Source organism: Petromyzon marinus, chromosome 76 (assembly GCF_048934315.1).
Source record: "Petromyzon marinus isolate PM22_M1 ecotype Great Lakes invasive population chromosome 76, UKy_Petmar_22M1.pri1.0, whole genome shotgun sequence".
In the NCBI taxonomy this organism is placed as follows: Eukaryota; Metazoa; Chordata; class Hyperoartia; order Petromyzontiformes; family Petromyzontidae; genus Petromyzon; species Petromyzon marinus.
The window spans coordinates 5,617,475-5,632,451 of NC_133742.1; the positions used below are offsets into that span (position 1 = coordinate 5,617,475).

At 56.2% G+C, this 14,977-nt stretch overlaps 1 protein-coding gene across 1 annotated transcript in view; it reads right to left on the bottom strand.

Annotated features, from left to right (window-relative positions):
* LOC116958364 (stromal interaction molecule 1-like) overlaps nucleotides 1-14,977 on the bottom strand; it is a 51,035-nt gene that overhangs the window by 16,773 nt on the left and 19,285 nt on the right. Inside the window, exon 5 of the mRNA XM_076056552.1 lies at nucleotides 4,020-4,132. Within this exon, the coding sequence (XP_075912667.1) occupies nucleotides 4,020-4,132 (113 nt within the window). The remainder of the gene's footprint in view (nucleotides 1-4,019; nucleotides 4,133-14,977) is intronic.

The window sequence follows — 14,977 nt, forward strand, 5'->3', positions numbered from 1 at the left end:
TGTTGTGGTAGGTGTAGTAGGAGGCGTAGTCGTAGGTGTAGTAGTAGTTGCAGTAGTAGTAGGTGTTTGTGCAGTAGTAGGTGTAGTAGTAGGTGTAGGTGCAGTAGTAGGTGCAGGTGTTGTGGTAGGTGTAGTAGTAGGTGTAGGTGTCGTAGTAGGTGTAGTAGTAGGTGTAGTAGTAGGTGCAGTAGCAGTAGTAGGTGTAGGTGCAGTAGTAGGTGCAGGTGTTGTGATATGTGTAATAGGAGGTGTAGTCGAAGGTGTAGTAGTAGGTGCAGTAGTAGGTGCAGTAGTAGGTGTAGTAGTAGGTGTAGGTGTAGTAGTTGTAGTAGGTGTAGTAGTAGGTGTAGGTGTAGTAGTAGGTGTGGGTGCAGTAGTAGGTGCAGGTGTTGTGGTAGGTGCAGTAGTAGTAGGTGTAGTAGTAGGTGTAGTAGGAGGTGTAGTAATAAGGTGTAGATGTAGTAGTAGGTGTAGTAGTAGGTGTAGTAGTAGGTGTAGGTGCAGTAGTGAGTGCAGGTGTTGTGGTAGGTGTAGTAGGAGGAGTAGTCGTAGTAGTAGTAGGTGTAGTCGTAAATGTAGTAGTAGGTGTAGTAGTAGGTGTAGGTGCAGTAGTAGGTGCAGGTGTTGTAGTAGGTGCAGTAGTAGTAGGTGTAGTAGTAGGTGTAGTAGTAGGTGTAGTATTAGGTACAGTAGGTGTAGTAGTAGGTGCAGTAGTAGGTGTAGTAATTGGTGTAGGTGTAGTAGTAGGTATAGTAGTAGGTGTAGTAGTAGGTGTAGTAATAGGTGTAGTAGTAGGTGTAGTAGTAGGTGTAGTAGTAGGTGTAGTAATAGGTGTAGTAGTAGTAGGTGTAGTAGTAGGTGCAGTCGTAGGTGTAGTAGTTGGTGTAGTAGTAGGTGTAGGTGCAGTAGTCGGCGCAGTAGTAGGTGCAGGTGTTGTGGTAGGTGTAGTAGTAGTAGTAGGTGCAGTAGTAGTAGGTGTAAGTGCAGTAGTAGGTGTAGTCGTAGGTGTAGTAGTAGGTGTAGTAGTAGGTGTAGGAGTAGGTGCAGGTGTTGTGGTAGGTGTAGTAGGAGGTGTAGTAGTAGGTGCAGTAGTAGAAGGTGTAGGTGCAGTAGTAGGTGCAGGTGTTGTGGTAGGTGTAGTAGGAGGTGTAGGTCCGGCAAAACAACCCCCTACCTCCTTGTGGTGCCAGACGGGCAACGCTGTCGTGGGCAGTGCCGTGGGGTGGAGGGCCAATTCCGATTGGCCTTTCCCCTCAGGGGGTCTGTGGCCACCACAGCGGCTAAATGGGGGCTCTGGACGGGTGCGAGGGGCTGGTAACCCCTCCATCTTCAATAAATTACCACTAAACCACGTCTAAAATATCTAATTAATAAGCTTGTGCGGGAGGCCCCGGGGGGACAGACGTCTGTGACGTCTCCTGGCCAAACCCCAATTGGCGGAGCCAGGAGATTGAATCTTTACCCTCGGAGCTCCTCCAAAAACAACAAAAAGCCACTACGGGTGGCCACGTGGAATGTACGAACGCTCACTGCGGAGGAGAGACTGCCACACTCCTCTGTCGGGAGCTGGACCGGTACCGCCTGGATCTCTGTGGCATTCAGGAGGTCCGGTGGACCGGCCCTGGCTCCTGCCACCATGAGGGGTGGACAGTCCTCTACTCGGGGCAGGACACTGCCAAACAACAGGGTGTGGCTATTCTTCTGAACAAAAGATTGAAGGGGGTGTGGGAGTGTGGCGGTGAGGTGTGGGAAGCTGTAAGCCCCAGGCTACTTATGCCCCCACCAAAAACGAACATCCGTGGAAGGATGCAGGCAAGTCCGATGAGTCAGATGCTTCAATGCCCGAGTTGGTCATAATGCTGGCACCTGGTTTGAAGTGATTGGAAGGCAAGGGCCAGATCAGCTCAATAACAACGGTCGGAGGCTGCTAGATTTTTGTGCAGCTCATGGGCTTGTAATTACCAACACGCTGTTCCGGCATTGGCGCATCCACACAACATCATGGATTCATGCCGGGTCCAAGCAAGAACATCTGCTGGACTACATAGTGACGGAACAGCGGATGCAGGCCCATGTCCTTGACACCAGGACTTACCGTGGAGCTGATCTGTCCTCTGACCATCGACTTGTCATCTGTAAGATGCACCTGCCATTCTTCCACTCCGGTGGTGGGTGTACACCCAGGACCCCATTCCAACCTAAGGTGGCCTGGTCTCAACTAGCCGATGGAAGTTGCAAGCGAGAATTTCATCATCGCTTGCAGATGGGGTTGGAATCGTCCCCCACTCCTCCTGATGTCGAGGGTAAATGGGCGAGGTTTAGTACTGTGACTCATGCAGCTGCAATGGCTGCTTTGGGTATGCGGTCCAGACCTCTCCATAGACCCTGGCTGACAGAGGAAATGTTCAAGCTGGCTGAGAAAAAGCAACAGGCCTACTCTAATTGTCTACAGCATCCCACATCAGAGAATGAGGAGGCTTACCGCAGCCTTCGCTCGGAGGTTTGGAGAGCCATGAGGCACTGCAAGGATGGGTGGTGGTCGCGGGTTGCTGAGGAGATGGAGTCTGCCTCAATGGCCCGCGATGACAAATCTCTATTTAACTCCACCAAAAAAGTAACCTGCAGCGCCACACCTATTACCATCATTAGGGGAAAGAATGGTGATCCAATATCTGACCCCCAGGAACAGGCTTTCAGATTAGCTTAACATTTCTGTAAGGTCATGCGGGGAGGAGAAATCCCTCATCCGGGAAAACATCATGGGACAAAGTGGGGATGAGCCTGCTGAGGCTGAGGTGCCTCAAATATTGGAAGAAGAAGTCACCCCCTGTGAGTGGCTGGCTGGGGTGCCAACTGTTGAGAAAGTACTAAAGGCGATCCAGAGTCTGAGACCAGGAAAGGCACCGGGCAAAGATGATCTCCCAAACGTAATGCTGAGGGAGGGTAGCGTTTGTGCACAGACTGCCCTATATGACATCATAAAAACAGTCTGGACCACTGGACGGGTTCTGCAGGAATGGAAGGATGCCCTGGTGATCCCCCTCTTTAAGAAGGGGGACCGCACAGACTGTAACAACTACAGGAGCATCTCACTCCTCAGTGTGCCGGAGAGTTTCCCATACCTGGGCAGTGTGCTCATGACCGGCTCCGGTTTGACAGCAGAGGTCACACTCAGAATCAGTCGAGCGGCATTATCTTTTCATCGGTTGCGTAACGCTATGTGGAATCTACCTGGTCTGTCGCTCCGCATGAAGCTTCAAGTCTTGTCGGCCACGGTCATTTCCTCCCTTCTCTACGCTTGCGAAACGTGGACCCCCCCTAATGGAACATCTTCGTCGGTTAGAAACATTTAGGCTGGCCTGCCTACGATCCATCCTTGAAAGATCTGGACAACGTCCCATTGGTGAGCTCCTCCGGAAGGCAAGGCTGCATTGGCTGGGTCATGTAGCCCGCATGCCCAGCCACTGCATGCCTAAACAGCTTTTGTTTGGCCAGATCGAGGGGGCTAAACGGGCGCGGCACGGGGCAGAGAAGAGATGGAGTGATGTGGTACAGGAGGACGTGGAGCTGAGTGGACTTGCCCATGACTGGTACCAGCGGTGTCAAGATCGGCCTCTGTGGAGGAGGCTCGTGAATGACGCTACTGGGCAGTTGGAGGCAGTCGCCCTCCAATAACAACAGAGGAGCAACACTCACAACAACGAGCGGAGCGCCGGGTGGCTAAAGCACAGCAAGTTGGCACAGTAGGGGGCACAGATGGTGCATCGGCCACTCATCTCAGCCAGTCAACCTGTGTCACCTGGGTCTTCCCCATGACCTCCTGCCAGTGGGCGTTCGACACTTAAGGTGGTGGCCTCAAGGTGCACATAGCCTGGCACAAGCGTCATGGTGATGTCACCGCCACTGAGTGGCAAATGGCGGTTGTTGTTGTTGTATGTGTAGTAGGTGTAGTAGTAGGTGAAGGTGTAGTAGTTGTAGATGTAGGAGTTGTAGGTGTAGTAGTTGTAGGTGTGACGTACCTGGTGGAGGCCCAAACAGCACCACGTCCATTGCCTTGAGCTGCAGCTTCTGACGGTGGCTCCTGTCGGAGACTCTCAGCACCGTGGACAGGAAGGGGCTTGGCACAGCAAGCCTGTGACACACACACAGTGACACACACACACAGTGAGACACACACAGTGACACACACACACAGTGACACACACACAGTGAGACACACACAGTGAGACACACACACAGTGACACACACACACACACACAGTACACACACAGTGACACACACACAGTGACACACACACAGTGAGACACACACACAGACACACACAGCGACACACACACAGTGAGACAACAACAACCGCCATTCGCCACTAAGTGGCGGTGACATCACCACGACGCTTGTGCCAGGCTATGTGCACCCTGAGGCCACGTGAAGTGTCGAACACCCGCTGGCAGGAGGTCACGGGGCAGACCCAGGTGCCACGGGTCGACTGACTTAGATGACTGGCTGATGCACCACCTGTGCCCCCTACTGTGCCAACCTGCTGTGCTTTAGCCACCCGGCGCTCCGCTCGTTGTTCTGAGCGTCGCTCCTCTGCCCTCCGTTGTTGTTGGAGGGCGACTGCCTCCAACTGCCCAGTAGCGTCCTTCACGAGCCTCCTCCACAGAGGCCGATCTTGACACCGCTGGTACCAGTCATCGGCAAGTCCACTCAGCTCCACGTCCTCCTGTACCACATCACTCCATCTCTTCTCTAGCCCGTGCCGCGCCCGCTTAGCCCCCTCGATCCGGCCAAACAAAAGCTGTTTCGGCATGCGGTGGCTGGGCATGCGGGCTACATGACCCAGCCATCGCAGCCTTGCCTGCCGGAGGAGCTCACCGATGGGACCCTGCCCAGATCTTTCAAGGATTTGTGAGCTCCTCACACAATCCAGTCTGGTTAAACCCAGGATGGATCGTAGGCAGGCCAGCCTAAATGTTTCTAACCGGCGAAGATGTTCCATTAGGGGGGTCCACGTTTCGCAAGCGTAGAGAAGGGAGGGAATGACCGTGGCCGAGAAGACATGAAGCTTAGTGCGGAGCGACAGACCAGGTAGCTTCCACACAGCGTTACGCAACCGATGAAAAGATGTTGCCGCTCGACTGATTCGGAGTGAGACCTCTGCTGTTAAGCTGGAGCCAGTCATAAGCACACTGCCCAGGTATGGGAAACTCTCCACTCTCTCCACAACTGCCCCATCACCGATTGGGAGTTGTGGAGGTGGAGTGTCCGATGGTACAAAATACCCAGGCAGGTGCTTAGTTTTGGTGGGGCTGATGGTAAGGCCCCATCTCTTAGTGACACGCTCCAGTCTCAGCAGCAGCAGCATCTCCAACTCCTCCTCTGGATGAGCAGCTATTACCAAATCATCGGCATATATAACGTGGTTGACCAATAGGGAGCCATCCCTTGACCACACCCGGGCATCGATCAGCCTCCCATTATATCTGTACCAAATGGAAATTTCCCCGGTACAGATATTGAAGGCTTCACGAACTACCTGGTCAAAACAGATGTTCAATAATTTGGGAGCAAGAGGACATCCCTGTCGCACCCCAAGATGTACAGGGAATGGCTCCGACTCCTGGCCACATAGTTTTACCCGGGGCCGCTCACCATCATGAAGGTCCTTAATGATCGTGAGCAGAGGGTCAGGGACTCTGAAAGCACGAAGAACAAGCCAGAGCCCAGGCCTACTGATGGTATCATAGGCCTTGACCAGGTCAATGAAGCAGAGATGTAGGTCTTTCTGGAATTCCCTACACCTCTGCTGTAGCAGACGGACAGAAAATATGGCATCTGTGCAGGACCGCCCTTTCCTGAAACCGCATTGGGGCTCCCCAAGCCTCTCCTCAGCGTGGCTAGCAAGGCAATGTTGAATAATCCTTGCCAGGACTTTTCCCGGAACACTGAGGAGTGAGATGCCCTGCTTGGGAGATCATCTTTGCCCGGTGCCTTTCCTGGTCTCAGACTCTGGATCGCCTTTAGTACTTCCTCAACAGTTGGCACCTCAGCCAGCCACTCACAGGGGGTTACTTCCTCCTCCGATATTTGAGGCACCGCAGCCTCAGCAGGCTCATCCCCACTTTGTCCCATGATGTTTTCCCGGCTCAGGGATTCCTCCTCCCCCAGGACCTCACAGAAATGCTCAGCAAATCTGCAAACCTGTTCCTGGGGGTCGGAGATTGGATCACCGTTTTTTCCCCTAATGATGGTCATAGGTGTGGCGCTGCAGGTTACTTTTTTGGTGGAGTTAAATAGAGTTTTGTCATCGCGGGCCATTGAGGCAGACTCCATCTCCTCAGCAACCCGCGACCACCACCCATCCTTGCAGCACCTCATGGCTCTCCAAACCTCCGAGCGAATGCTGCGGTAAGCCTCCTTATTCTCTGACGTGGGATGCTGTAGCCGATGATAGTGGGCTATCACTTTTTCTCAACCATCCTGAACACCTCCTCTGTCAGCCAGGGTCTCTGGAGAGGTCTGGACCACATACCCAAAGCAGCCATTGCAGCTGCATGAGTCACAGTCCTAAACATCGCCCATTTACCCTCGACATCAGGAGTGGGGGACGATGCCAACCCCAGCCGCAAGTGATGATGAAATTCTCGCTTGCAACTTCCATCAGCTGGCTGAGACCAGGCCACCTGAGGTTGGAATGGGGTCCTGGGTGTACACCCACCACCGGAGTGGAAGAATGGCAGGCGCATTTTACAGATCAGCTCCACGGTAGGTCCTGGTGTCAAGGACATGGGCTCGCATCCGCTGGTCCGTCACTATGTAGTCCAGCAGATGTTCTTGCTTGGACCCGGCATGCATCTATGATGTTGTGTGGATGCGCCGATGCCGGAACAGCGTGTTGGTAATCACAAGCCCATGGGCTGCACAAAAATCTAGCAGCCTCCTAGCGTTGTTATTGAGCTGATCTGGCCCATGCATTCCAATCACTCTCGACCAGGTGCCAGCATCATGACCAACTCGGGCATTGAAGTCCCGAGGGGCCACTTTAGCCAGCACCTGTGACAGGAGGTCATAGAAGGCATCTGACTCATCGGCTTTGCCTGCATCCCTCCACGGATGTTCGTCTTCGGTGGGGGCATAAGTGACCACGACCACCACTCCTCGCCTCCGGTTGATGGGAAGGCGAGCCAAAAGTAGCCTGGGGCTTACAGCTTCCCACACCTCACCGCCACACTCCCACACCCCCTTCAATCTTTTGTTCAGAAGAAGAGCCACACCCTGTTGTTTGGCAGTCTCCTGCCCCGAGTAGAGGACTGTCCACCCCTCATGGTGGCAGGAGCCAGAACCGGTCCACCAGACCTCCTGAATGCCACAGAGATCCAGGCGGTACCGGTCCAGCTCCCGACAGAGGAGTGGCAGCCTCTCCTCCGCAGTGAGCGTTCGAACATTCCACGTGGCCATCCGTAGTGGCTTTTCGTTGTTTCTGGAGGAGCCCCGAGGGTAAAAAGTTCAATCTCCTGGCTCCGCCAAATGGGGTTTGACCAGGAGACGTCATAGACGCTTGTCCCCCCGGAGCCTCCGGCACAAGCTTATTAATTAGATTATTTTCACGTGGTTTAGTGGTAATTTATTGAAGCTGACACACACACACAGTGACACACACATTGACACACACAGTGACAAAGACAAAGATCCCCCATATAGCCTTAACAGACTGTAGGGGCAAGTGCTGTTAGCGAGCAGCACCGATGAAGGCCGGAACGGTACACGAGGGGGTGGGTGGCCAGCACCACGCCCGAATGCCTTTGTCTCCCCAGTGGCGATGTTTACTACACACCGCACCAGGTACTCATTTGAGGCTGAGTCGACCTAGGGGAGGAGGCCCGGGACTGGTTCAGATAATCGTCACCGGTGTTGGCCGTGAGCGGGAATCGAACCCGGGATCGTAGCCGGGTTCATAGCGCAGCGTAGCGCTGACCACAGAGTGTGGTGAGTGTGGTGAGCGTGGTTTGAGTGAGTGTGGTGAGCGTGGTGATGAGTGAGCATGGTGAGCATAGTGAGCGTGGTTTGAGTGAGTGTGGTGAGCGTGGTGAGCGTGGTTTGAGTGAGTGTGGTGAGCGTGGTGATGAGTGAGCGTGGTGAGCGTGGTTTGAGTGAGTGTGGTGAGCATGATTTAAGTGAGCGTGGTGAGTGTGGTGAGCGTGGTGATGAGTGAGCGTGGTGATGAGTGAGTGTGGTGAGCGTGGTTTCAGTGAGTGTGGTGATGAGTGAGTGTGGTGAGCGTGGTTTCAGTGAGTGTGGTGAGCATGGTGATTAGTGAGCATGGTGAGCGTGGTGAGCATGGTTTTAGTGAGTGTGGTGATGAGTGAGCGTGGTGAGCGTGGTTTGAGTGAGTGTGGTGAGCGTGGTTTGAGTGAGTGTGGTGAGTGTGATTTGAGTGAGCGTGGTGAGTGTGGTGAGCGTGGTGATGAGTGAGCGTGGTGAGCGTGGTGATGAGTGAGCGTGGTGAGCGTGGTGATGAGTGAGCGTGGTGAGCGTGGTTTGAGTGAGTGTGGTGAGTGTGGTGAGCGTGGTGATGAGTGAGTGTGGTGAGCGTGGTGAGTGTGGTTTGAGTGAGTGTGGTGAGCGTGGTGAGCGTGGTTTTAGAGAGTGTGGTGAGCGTGGTGATGAGTGAGCGTGGTGACCGTGGTTTGAGTGAGTGTGGTGAGCGTGGTGATGAGTGAGTGTGGTGAGCGTAGTTTGAGTGAGCGTGGTGAGCGTGGTTTGAGTGAGTGTGGTGAGTGTGGTTAGCGTGGTGATGAGTGAGTGTGGTGATGAGTGAGCGTGGTGAGCGTGGTTTGAGTGAGTGTGGTGAGCGTGGTTTGAGTGAGCGTGGTGAGTGTGGTGATGAGTGAGCGTGGTGAGTGTGGTGAGCGTGGTGAGTTTGGTGAGCGTGGTGATGAGTGAGCGTGGTGAGCATGGTGAGCGTGGTTTGAGTGAGTGTGGTGATGAGTGAGCGTGGTGAGCGTGGTTTGAGTGAGTGTGGTGAGAGTGGTGATGAGTGAGCGTGGTGAGTGTGCTGAGCGTGGTGAGTTTGGTGAGCGTGGTGAGCGTGGTGAGCGTGGTGAGAGTGGTGAGTGTGGTGAGCGTGGTGAGTGTGGTGAGCGTCCCTCACCGAGGCATCATCGTGCCGTTGACGTGGTGAGCGTGGAAGCACTGAGCGTGGTGAGTGTGGTGAGTGTGGTGGGCATGGTGAGCGTGGTGAGTGTGGTGGGCGTGGTGAGCGTGGTGAGTGTGGTGAGCGTGGTGAGCGTGGTGAGCGTGGTGAGTGTGGTGAGTGTGGTGGGCGTGGTGAGTGTGGTGGGCGTGGTGAGTGTTGTGAGTGTGGTGGGCGTGGTGAGTGTGGTGATTGTGGTGGGCGTGGTGAGTGTGGTGGGCGTGGTGAGTGTTGTGAGTGTGGTGGGCGTGGTGAGTGTGGTGGGCGTGGTGAGTGTGGTGAGTGTTGTGAGTGTGGTGGGCGTGGTGAGCGTGGTGAGCGTGGTTTGAGTGAGTGTGGTGAGCGTGGTGATCATGGTGAGTGTGGTGAGTGTGGTGAGCTTGGTGAGCGTGGTGGGCGTGGTGAGCGTGGTTTGAGAGAGCGAGGTGAGCGTGGTTTGAGTGAGTGTGGTGAGAGTGGTGAGTGTGGTGAGCGTGGTGAGTGTGGTGAGTGTGGTGAGCGTGGTGAATGTGGTGAGTGTGGTGGGCGTGGTGAGTGTGGTGAGTGTGGTGGGCGTGGTGAGCGTGGTGAGAGTGGTGAGTGTGGTGAGTGTGGTGGGCGTGGTGAGTGTGGCGAGTGTGGTGAGTGTGGTGGGCGTGGTGAGAGTGGTGAGTGTGGTGAGCGTGGTGAGCGTGGTTTGAGTAAGTGTGGTGAGCGTGGTGAGCGTGGTGGGCGTGGTGAGCGTGGTGAGCGTGGTGAGTGTGGTTTGAGTGAGTGTGGTGAGTGTGGTGGGCGTGGTGAGTGTGGTGAGTGTGGTGAGAGTGGTGACTGTGGTGAGCGTAGTGAGCGTGGTTTGAGTGAGTGTGGTGAGTGTGGTGAGCGTGGTGAGTGTGGTGAGAGTGGTGACTGTGGTGAGCGTAGTGAGCGTGGTTTGAGTGAGTGTGGTGAGCGTGGTGATGAGTGAGCGTGGTGAGTGTGGTTTGAGTGTGGTGAGCGTGGTGATGAGTGAGCGTGGTGATGAGTGAGTGTGGTGAGCGTGGTTTCAGTGAGTGTGGTGAGCGTGGTTTGAGTGAGTGTGGTGAGCATGATTTGAGTGAGCGTGGTGAGTGTGGTGAGCGTGGTGATGAGTGAGCGTGGTGAGCGTGGTTTGAGTGAGTGTGGTGAGCATGATTTAAGTGAGCGTGGTGAGTGTGGTGAGCGTGGTGATGAGTGAGCGTGGTGAGCGTGGTGAGTGTGGTTTGAGTGAGCGTGGTTTGAGTGAGTGTGGTGAGCGTGGTGATGAGTGAGCGTGGTGAGCGTAGTGAGCGTGGTTTGAGTGAGTGTGGTGAGCGTGGTGAGCGTGGTTTTAGTGAGTGTGGTGAGCGTGGTGATGAGTGAGCGTGGTGAGCGTGGTTTGAGTGAGTGTGGTGAGTGTGGTGAGCGTGGTGATGAGTGAGTGTGGTGAGCGTGGTGAGTGTGGTTTGAGTGAGTGTGGTGAGCGTGGTGATGAGTGAGCGTGGTGATGAGTGAGCGTGGTGATGAGTGAGTGTGGTCAGCGTAGTTTGAGTGAGCGTGGTGAGCGTGGTTTGAGTGAGTGTGGTTTGAGTGAGTGTGGTGGGCGTGGTTTGAGTGAGTGTGGTGAGTGTGGTGAGCGTGGTGATTAGTGAGCATGGTGAGCGTGGTTTGAGTGAGTGTGGTGATGAGTGAGCGTGGTGAGCGTGGTTTGAGTGAGTGTGGTGATGAGTGAGCGTGATGGGCGTGGTGAGTGTGGTGGGTGTGGTGAGTGTGGTGAGTGTGGTTTGAGTGAGTGTGGTGAGCGTGGTGATCGTGGTGAGTGTGGTGAGTGTGGTGAGTGTGGTGAGCTTGGTGAGCGTGGTGAGTGTGGTGAGCGTGGTTTGAGTGAGCGAGGTGAGGGTGGTTTGAGTGAGTGTGGTGAGAGTGGTGAGTGTGGTGAGCGTGGTGAGTGTGGTGAGTGTGGTGAGTGTGGTGGGCATGGTGAGCGTGGTGAGTGTGGTGGGCGTGGTGCGCGTGGTGAGAGTGGTGAGTGTGGTGAGTGTGGTGAGTGTGGTGGGCGTGGTGAGCGTGGTTTGAGTGAGTGTGGTGAGTGTGGTGGGCGTGGTGAGTGTGGTGAGCATGGTGAGTGTGGTGAGTGTGGTGGGCGTGGTGAGTGTGGTGAGTGTGGTGGGCGTGGTGAGTGTGGTGAGCGTGGTGGGCATGGTGAGCGTGGTGAGTGTGGTGGGTGTGGTGAGCGTGGTGAGTGTGGTGAGCGTGGAAGCTCTGGGCGTGGTGAGTGTGGTGAGCGTGGTGAGCGTGGTGAGTGTGGTGAGCGTGGAAGCTCTGGGCGTGGTGAGTGTGGTGAGCGTGGTGAGCGTGGTGAGTGTGGTGAGCGTGGTTTGAGTGAGCGAGGTGAGCGTGGTTTGAGTGAGTGTGGTGAGAGTGGTGAGTGTGGTGAGCGTGGTGAGTGTGGTGAGTGTGGTGAGCGTGGTGAGTGTGGTGGGCATGGTGAGCGTGGTGAGTGTGGTGGGCGTGGTGAGCGTGGTGAGAGTGGTGAGTGTGGTGAGTGTGGTGGGCGTGGTGAGTGTGGTGAGCGTGGTGAGTGTGGTGAGTGTGGTGGGCGTGGTGAGAGTGGTGAGTGTGGTGAGCGTGGTGAGCGTGGTTTGAGTGAGTGTGGTGAGTGTGGTGGGCGTGGTGAGTGTGGTGAGCATGGTGAGTGTGGTGAGTGTGGTGGGCGTGGTGAGTGTGGTGAGTGTGGTGGGCGTGGTGAGTGTGGTGAGCGTGGTGGGCATGGTGAGCGTGGTGAGTGTGGTGGGTGTGGTGAGCGTGGTGAGTGTGGTGAGCGTGGAAGCTCTGGGCGTGGTGAGTGTGGTGAGCGTGGTGAGCGTGGTGAGTGTGGTGAGCGTGGAAGCTCTGGGCGTGGTGAGTGTGGTGAGCGTGGTGAGCGTGGTGAGTGTGGTGAGCGTCCCTCACCGAGGCATCATCGTGCCGTTGACGTGGTGAGCGTGGAAGCTCTGGGCGTGGTGAGCGTGGTGAGTGTGGTGAGCGTGGTGAGCGTGGTGAGCGTGGTGAGCGTGGTGAGTGTGGTGAGCATGGTGGGCGTGGTGAGCGTGGTGAGTGTGGTGACTGTGGTGAGCGTGGTGACTGTGGTGAGCGTGGTGAGTGTGGTGAGCGTGGTTTGAGTGAGTGTGGTGAGCGTGGTGAGCGTGGTGAGTGTGGTGAGCGTGGTGGGCGTGGTGAGCGTGGTGAGTGTGGTGGGTGTGGTGAGCGTGGTGAGTGTGGTGAGCGTGGTTTGAGTGAGTGTGGTGAGCGTGGTGAGCGTGGTGAGTGTGGTGAGCGTGGTTTGAGTGAGTGTGGTGAGCGTGGTGAGCGTGGTGAGTGTGGTGAGCGTGGTGAGTGTGGTGAGTGTGGTGTGGTCGGCGTGGTGAGTGTGGTGAGTGTGGTGGGCATGGTGAGCGTGGTCGGCGTGGTGAGCGTGGTGAGTGTGGTGACTGTGGTGAGCGTGGTGACTGTGGTGAGCGTGGTGAGCGTGGTGAGCGTGGTTTGAGTGAGTGTGGTGATGAGTGAGCGTGGTGAGCGTGGTTTGAGTGAGTGTGGTGAGAGTGGTGATGAGTGAGCGTGGTGAGTGTGGTAAGCGTGGTGAGTTTGGTGAGCGTGGTGAGTGTGGTGAGCGTGGTGAGCGTGGTAAGCGTGGTGAGAGTGGTGAGTGTGGTGAGCGTGGTGGCCGTGGTGAGCGTGGTGAGTGTGGTGAGTGTGGTGGGCGTGGTGAGTGTGGTGGGCGTGGTGAGTGTTGTGAGTGTGGTGGGCGTGGTGAGTGTGGTGGGCGTGGTGAGTGTGGTGAGTGTTGTGAGTGTGGTGGGCGTGGTGAGCGTGGTGAGCGTGGTTTGAGTGAGTGTGGTGAGCGTGGTGATCGTGGTGAGTGTGGTGAGTGTGGTGAGTGTGGTGAGCTTCGTGAGCATGGTGGGCGTGGTGAGCGTGGTTTGAGTGAGTGAGGTGAGCGTGGTTTGAGTGAGTGTGGTGAGAGTGGTGAGTGTGGTGAGCGTGGTGAGCGTGGTGAGTGTGGTGAGCGTGGTGAATGTGGTGAGTGTGGTGGGCATGGTGAGTGTGGCGAGCGTGGTAAGCGTGGTGAGTGTGGTTTGAGCGAGTGTGGTGAGTGTGGTGGGCGTGGTGATTGTGGTGAGCGTGGTGAGTGTGGTGAGTGTGGTTTGAGTGAGTGTGGTGAGTGTGGTAGGCGTGGTGAGTGTGGTGAGCGTGGTGAGTGTGGTGAGTGTGGTGGGCGTGGTGAGTGTGGTGAGTGTGGTGAGCGTGGTGACTGTGGTGAGCGTGGTGAGTGTGGTGAGTGTGGTGAGCGTGGTTTGAGTGAGTGTGGTGAGCGTGGTGAGCGTGGTGAGTGTGGTGAGCGTGGTGAGTGTGGTGAGCGTGGTGGGCATGGTGAGTGTGGTGAGTGTGGTGGGCGTGGTGAGCGTGGTGAGCGTGGTGAGCGTGGTGAGTGTGGTGAGCATGGTGGGCGTGGTGAGCGTGGTGAGTGTGGTGACTGTGGTGAGCGTGGTGACTGTGGTGAGCGTGGTGAGTGTGGTGAGCGTGGTTTGAGTGAGTGTGGTGAGCGTGGTGAGCGTGGTGAGTGTGGTGAGCGTGGTGGGCGTGGTGAGCGTGGTGAGTGTGGTGGGTGTGGTGAGCGTGGTGAGTGTGGTGAGCGTGGTTTGAGTGAGTGTGGTGAGCGTGGTGAGCGTGGTGAGTGTGGTGAGCGTGGTTTGAGTGAGTGTGGTGAGCGTGGTGAGCGTGGTGAGTGTGGTGAGCGTGGTGAGTGTGGTGAGTGTGGTGTGGTCGGCGTGGTGAGTGTGGTGAGTGTGGTGGGCATGGTGAGCGTGGTCGGCGTGGTGAGCGTGGTGAGTGTGGTGACTGTGGTGAGCGTGGTGACTGTGGTGAGCGTGGTGAGCGTGGTGAGCGTGGTTTGAGTGAGTGTGGTGATGAGTGAGCGTGGTGAGCGTGGTTTGAGTGAGTGTGGTGAGAGTGGTGATGAGTGAGCGTGGTGAGTGTGGTAAGCGTGGTGAGTTTGGTGAGCGTGGTGAGTGTGGTGAGCGTGGTGAGCGTGGTAAGCGTGGTGAGAGTGGTGAGTGTGGTGAGCGTGGTGGCCGTGGTGAGCGTGGTGAGTGTGGTGAGTGTGGTGGGCGTGGTGAGTGTGGTGGGCGTGGTGAGTGTTGTGAGTGTGGTGGGCGTGGTGAGTGTGGTGGGCGTGGTGAGTGTGGTGAGTGTTGTGAGTGTGGTGGGCGTGGTGAGCGTGGTGAGCGTGGTTTGAGTGAGTGTGGTGAGCGTGGTGATCGTGGTGAGTGTGGTGAGTGTGGTGAGTGTGGTGAGCTTCGTGAGCATGGTGGGCGTGGTGAGCGTGGTTTGAGTGAGTGAGGTGAGCGTGGTTTGAGTGAGTGTGGTGAGAGTGGTGAGTGTGGTGAGCGTGGTGAGCGTGGTGAGTGTGGTGAGCGTGGTGAATGTGGTGAGTGTGGTGGGCATGGTGAGTGTGGCGAGCGTGGTAAGCGTGGTGAGTGTGGTTTGAGCGAGTGTGGTGAGTGTGGTGGGCGTGGTGATTGTGGTGAGCGTGGTGAGTGTGGTGAGTGTGGTTTGAGTGAGTGTGGTGAGTGTGGTAGGCGTGGTGAGTGTGGTGAGCGTGGTGAGTGTGGTGAGTGTGGTGGGCGTGGTGAGTGTGGTGAGTGTGGTGAGCGTGGTGACTGTGGTGAGCGTGGTGAGTGTGGTGAGTGTGGTGAGCGTGGTTTGAGTGAGTGTGGTGAGCGTGGTGAGCGTGGTGAGTGTGGTGAGCGTGGTGAGTGTGGTGAGCGTGG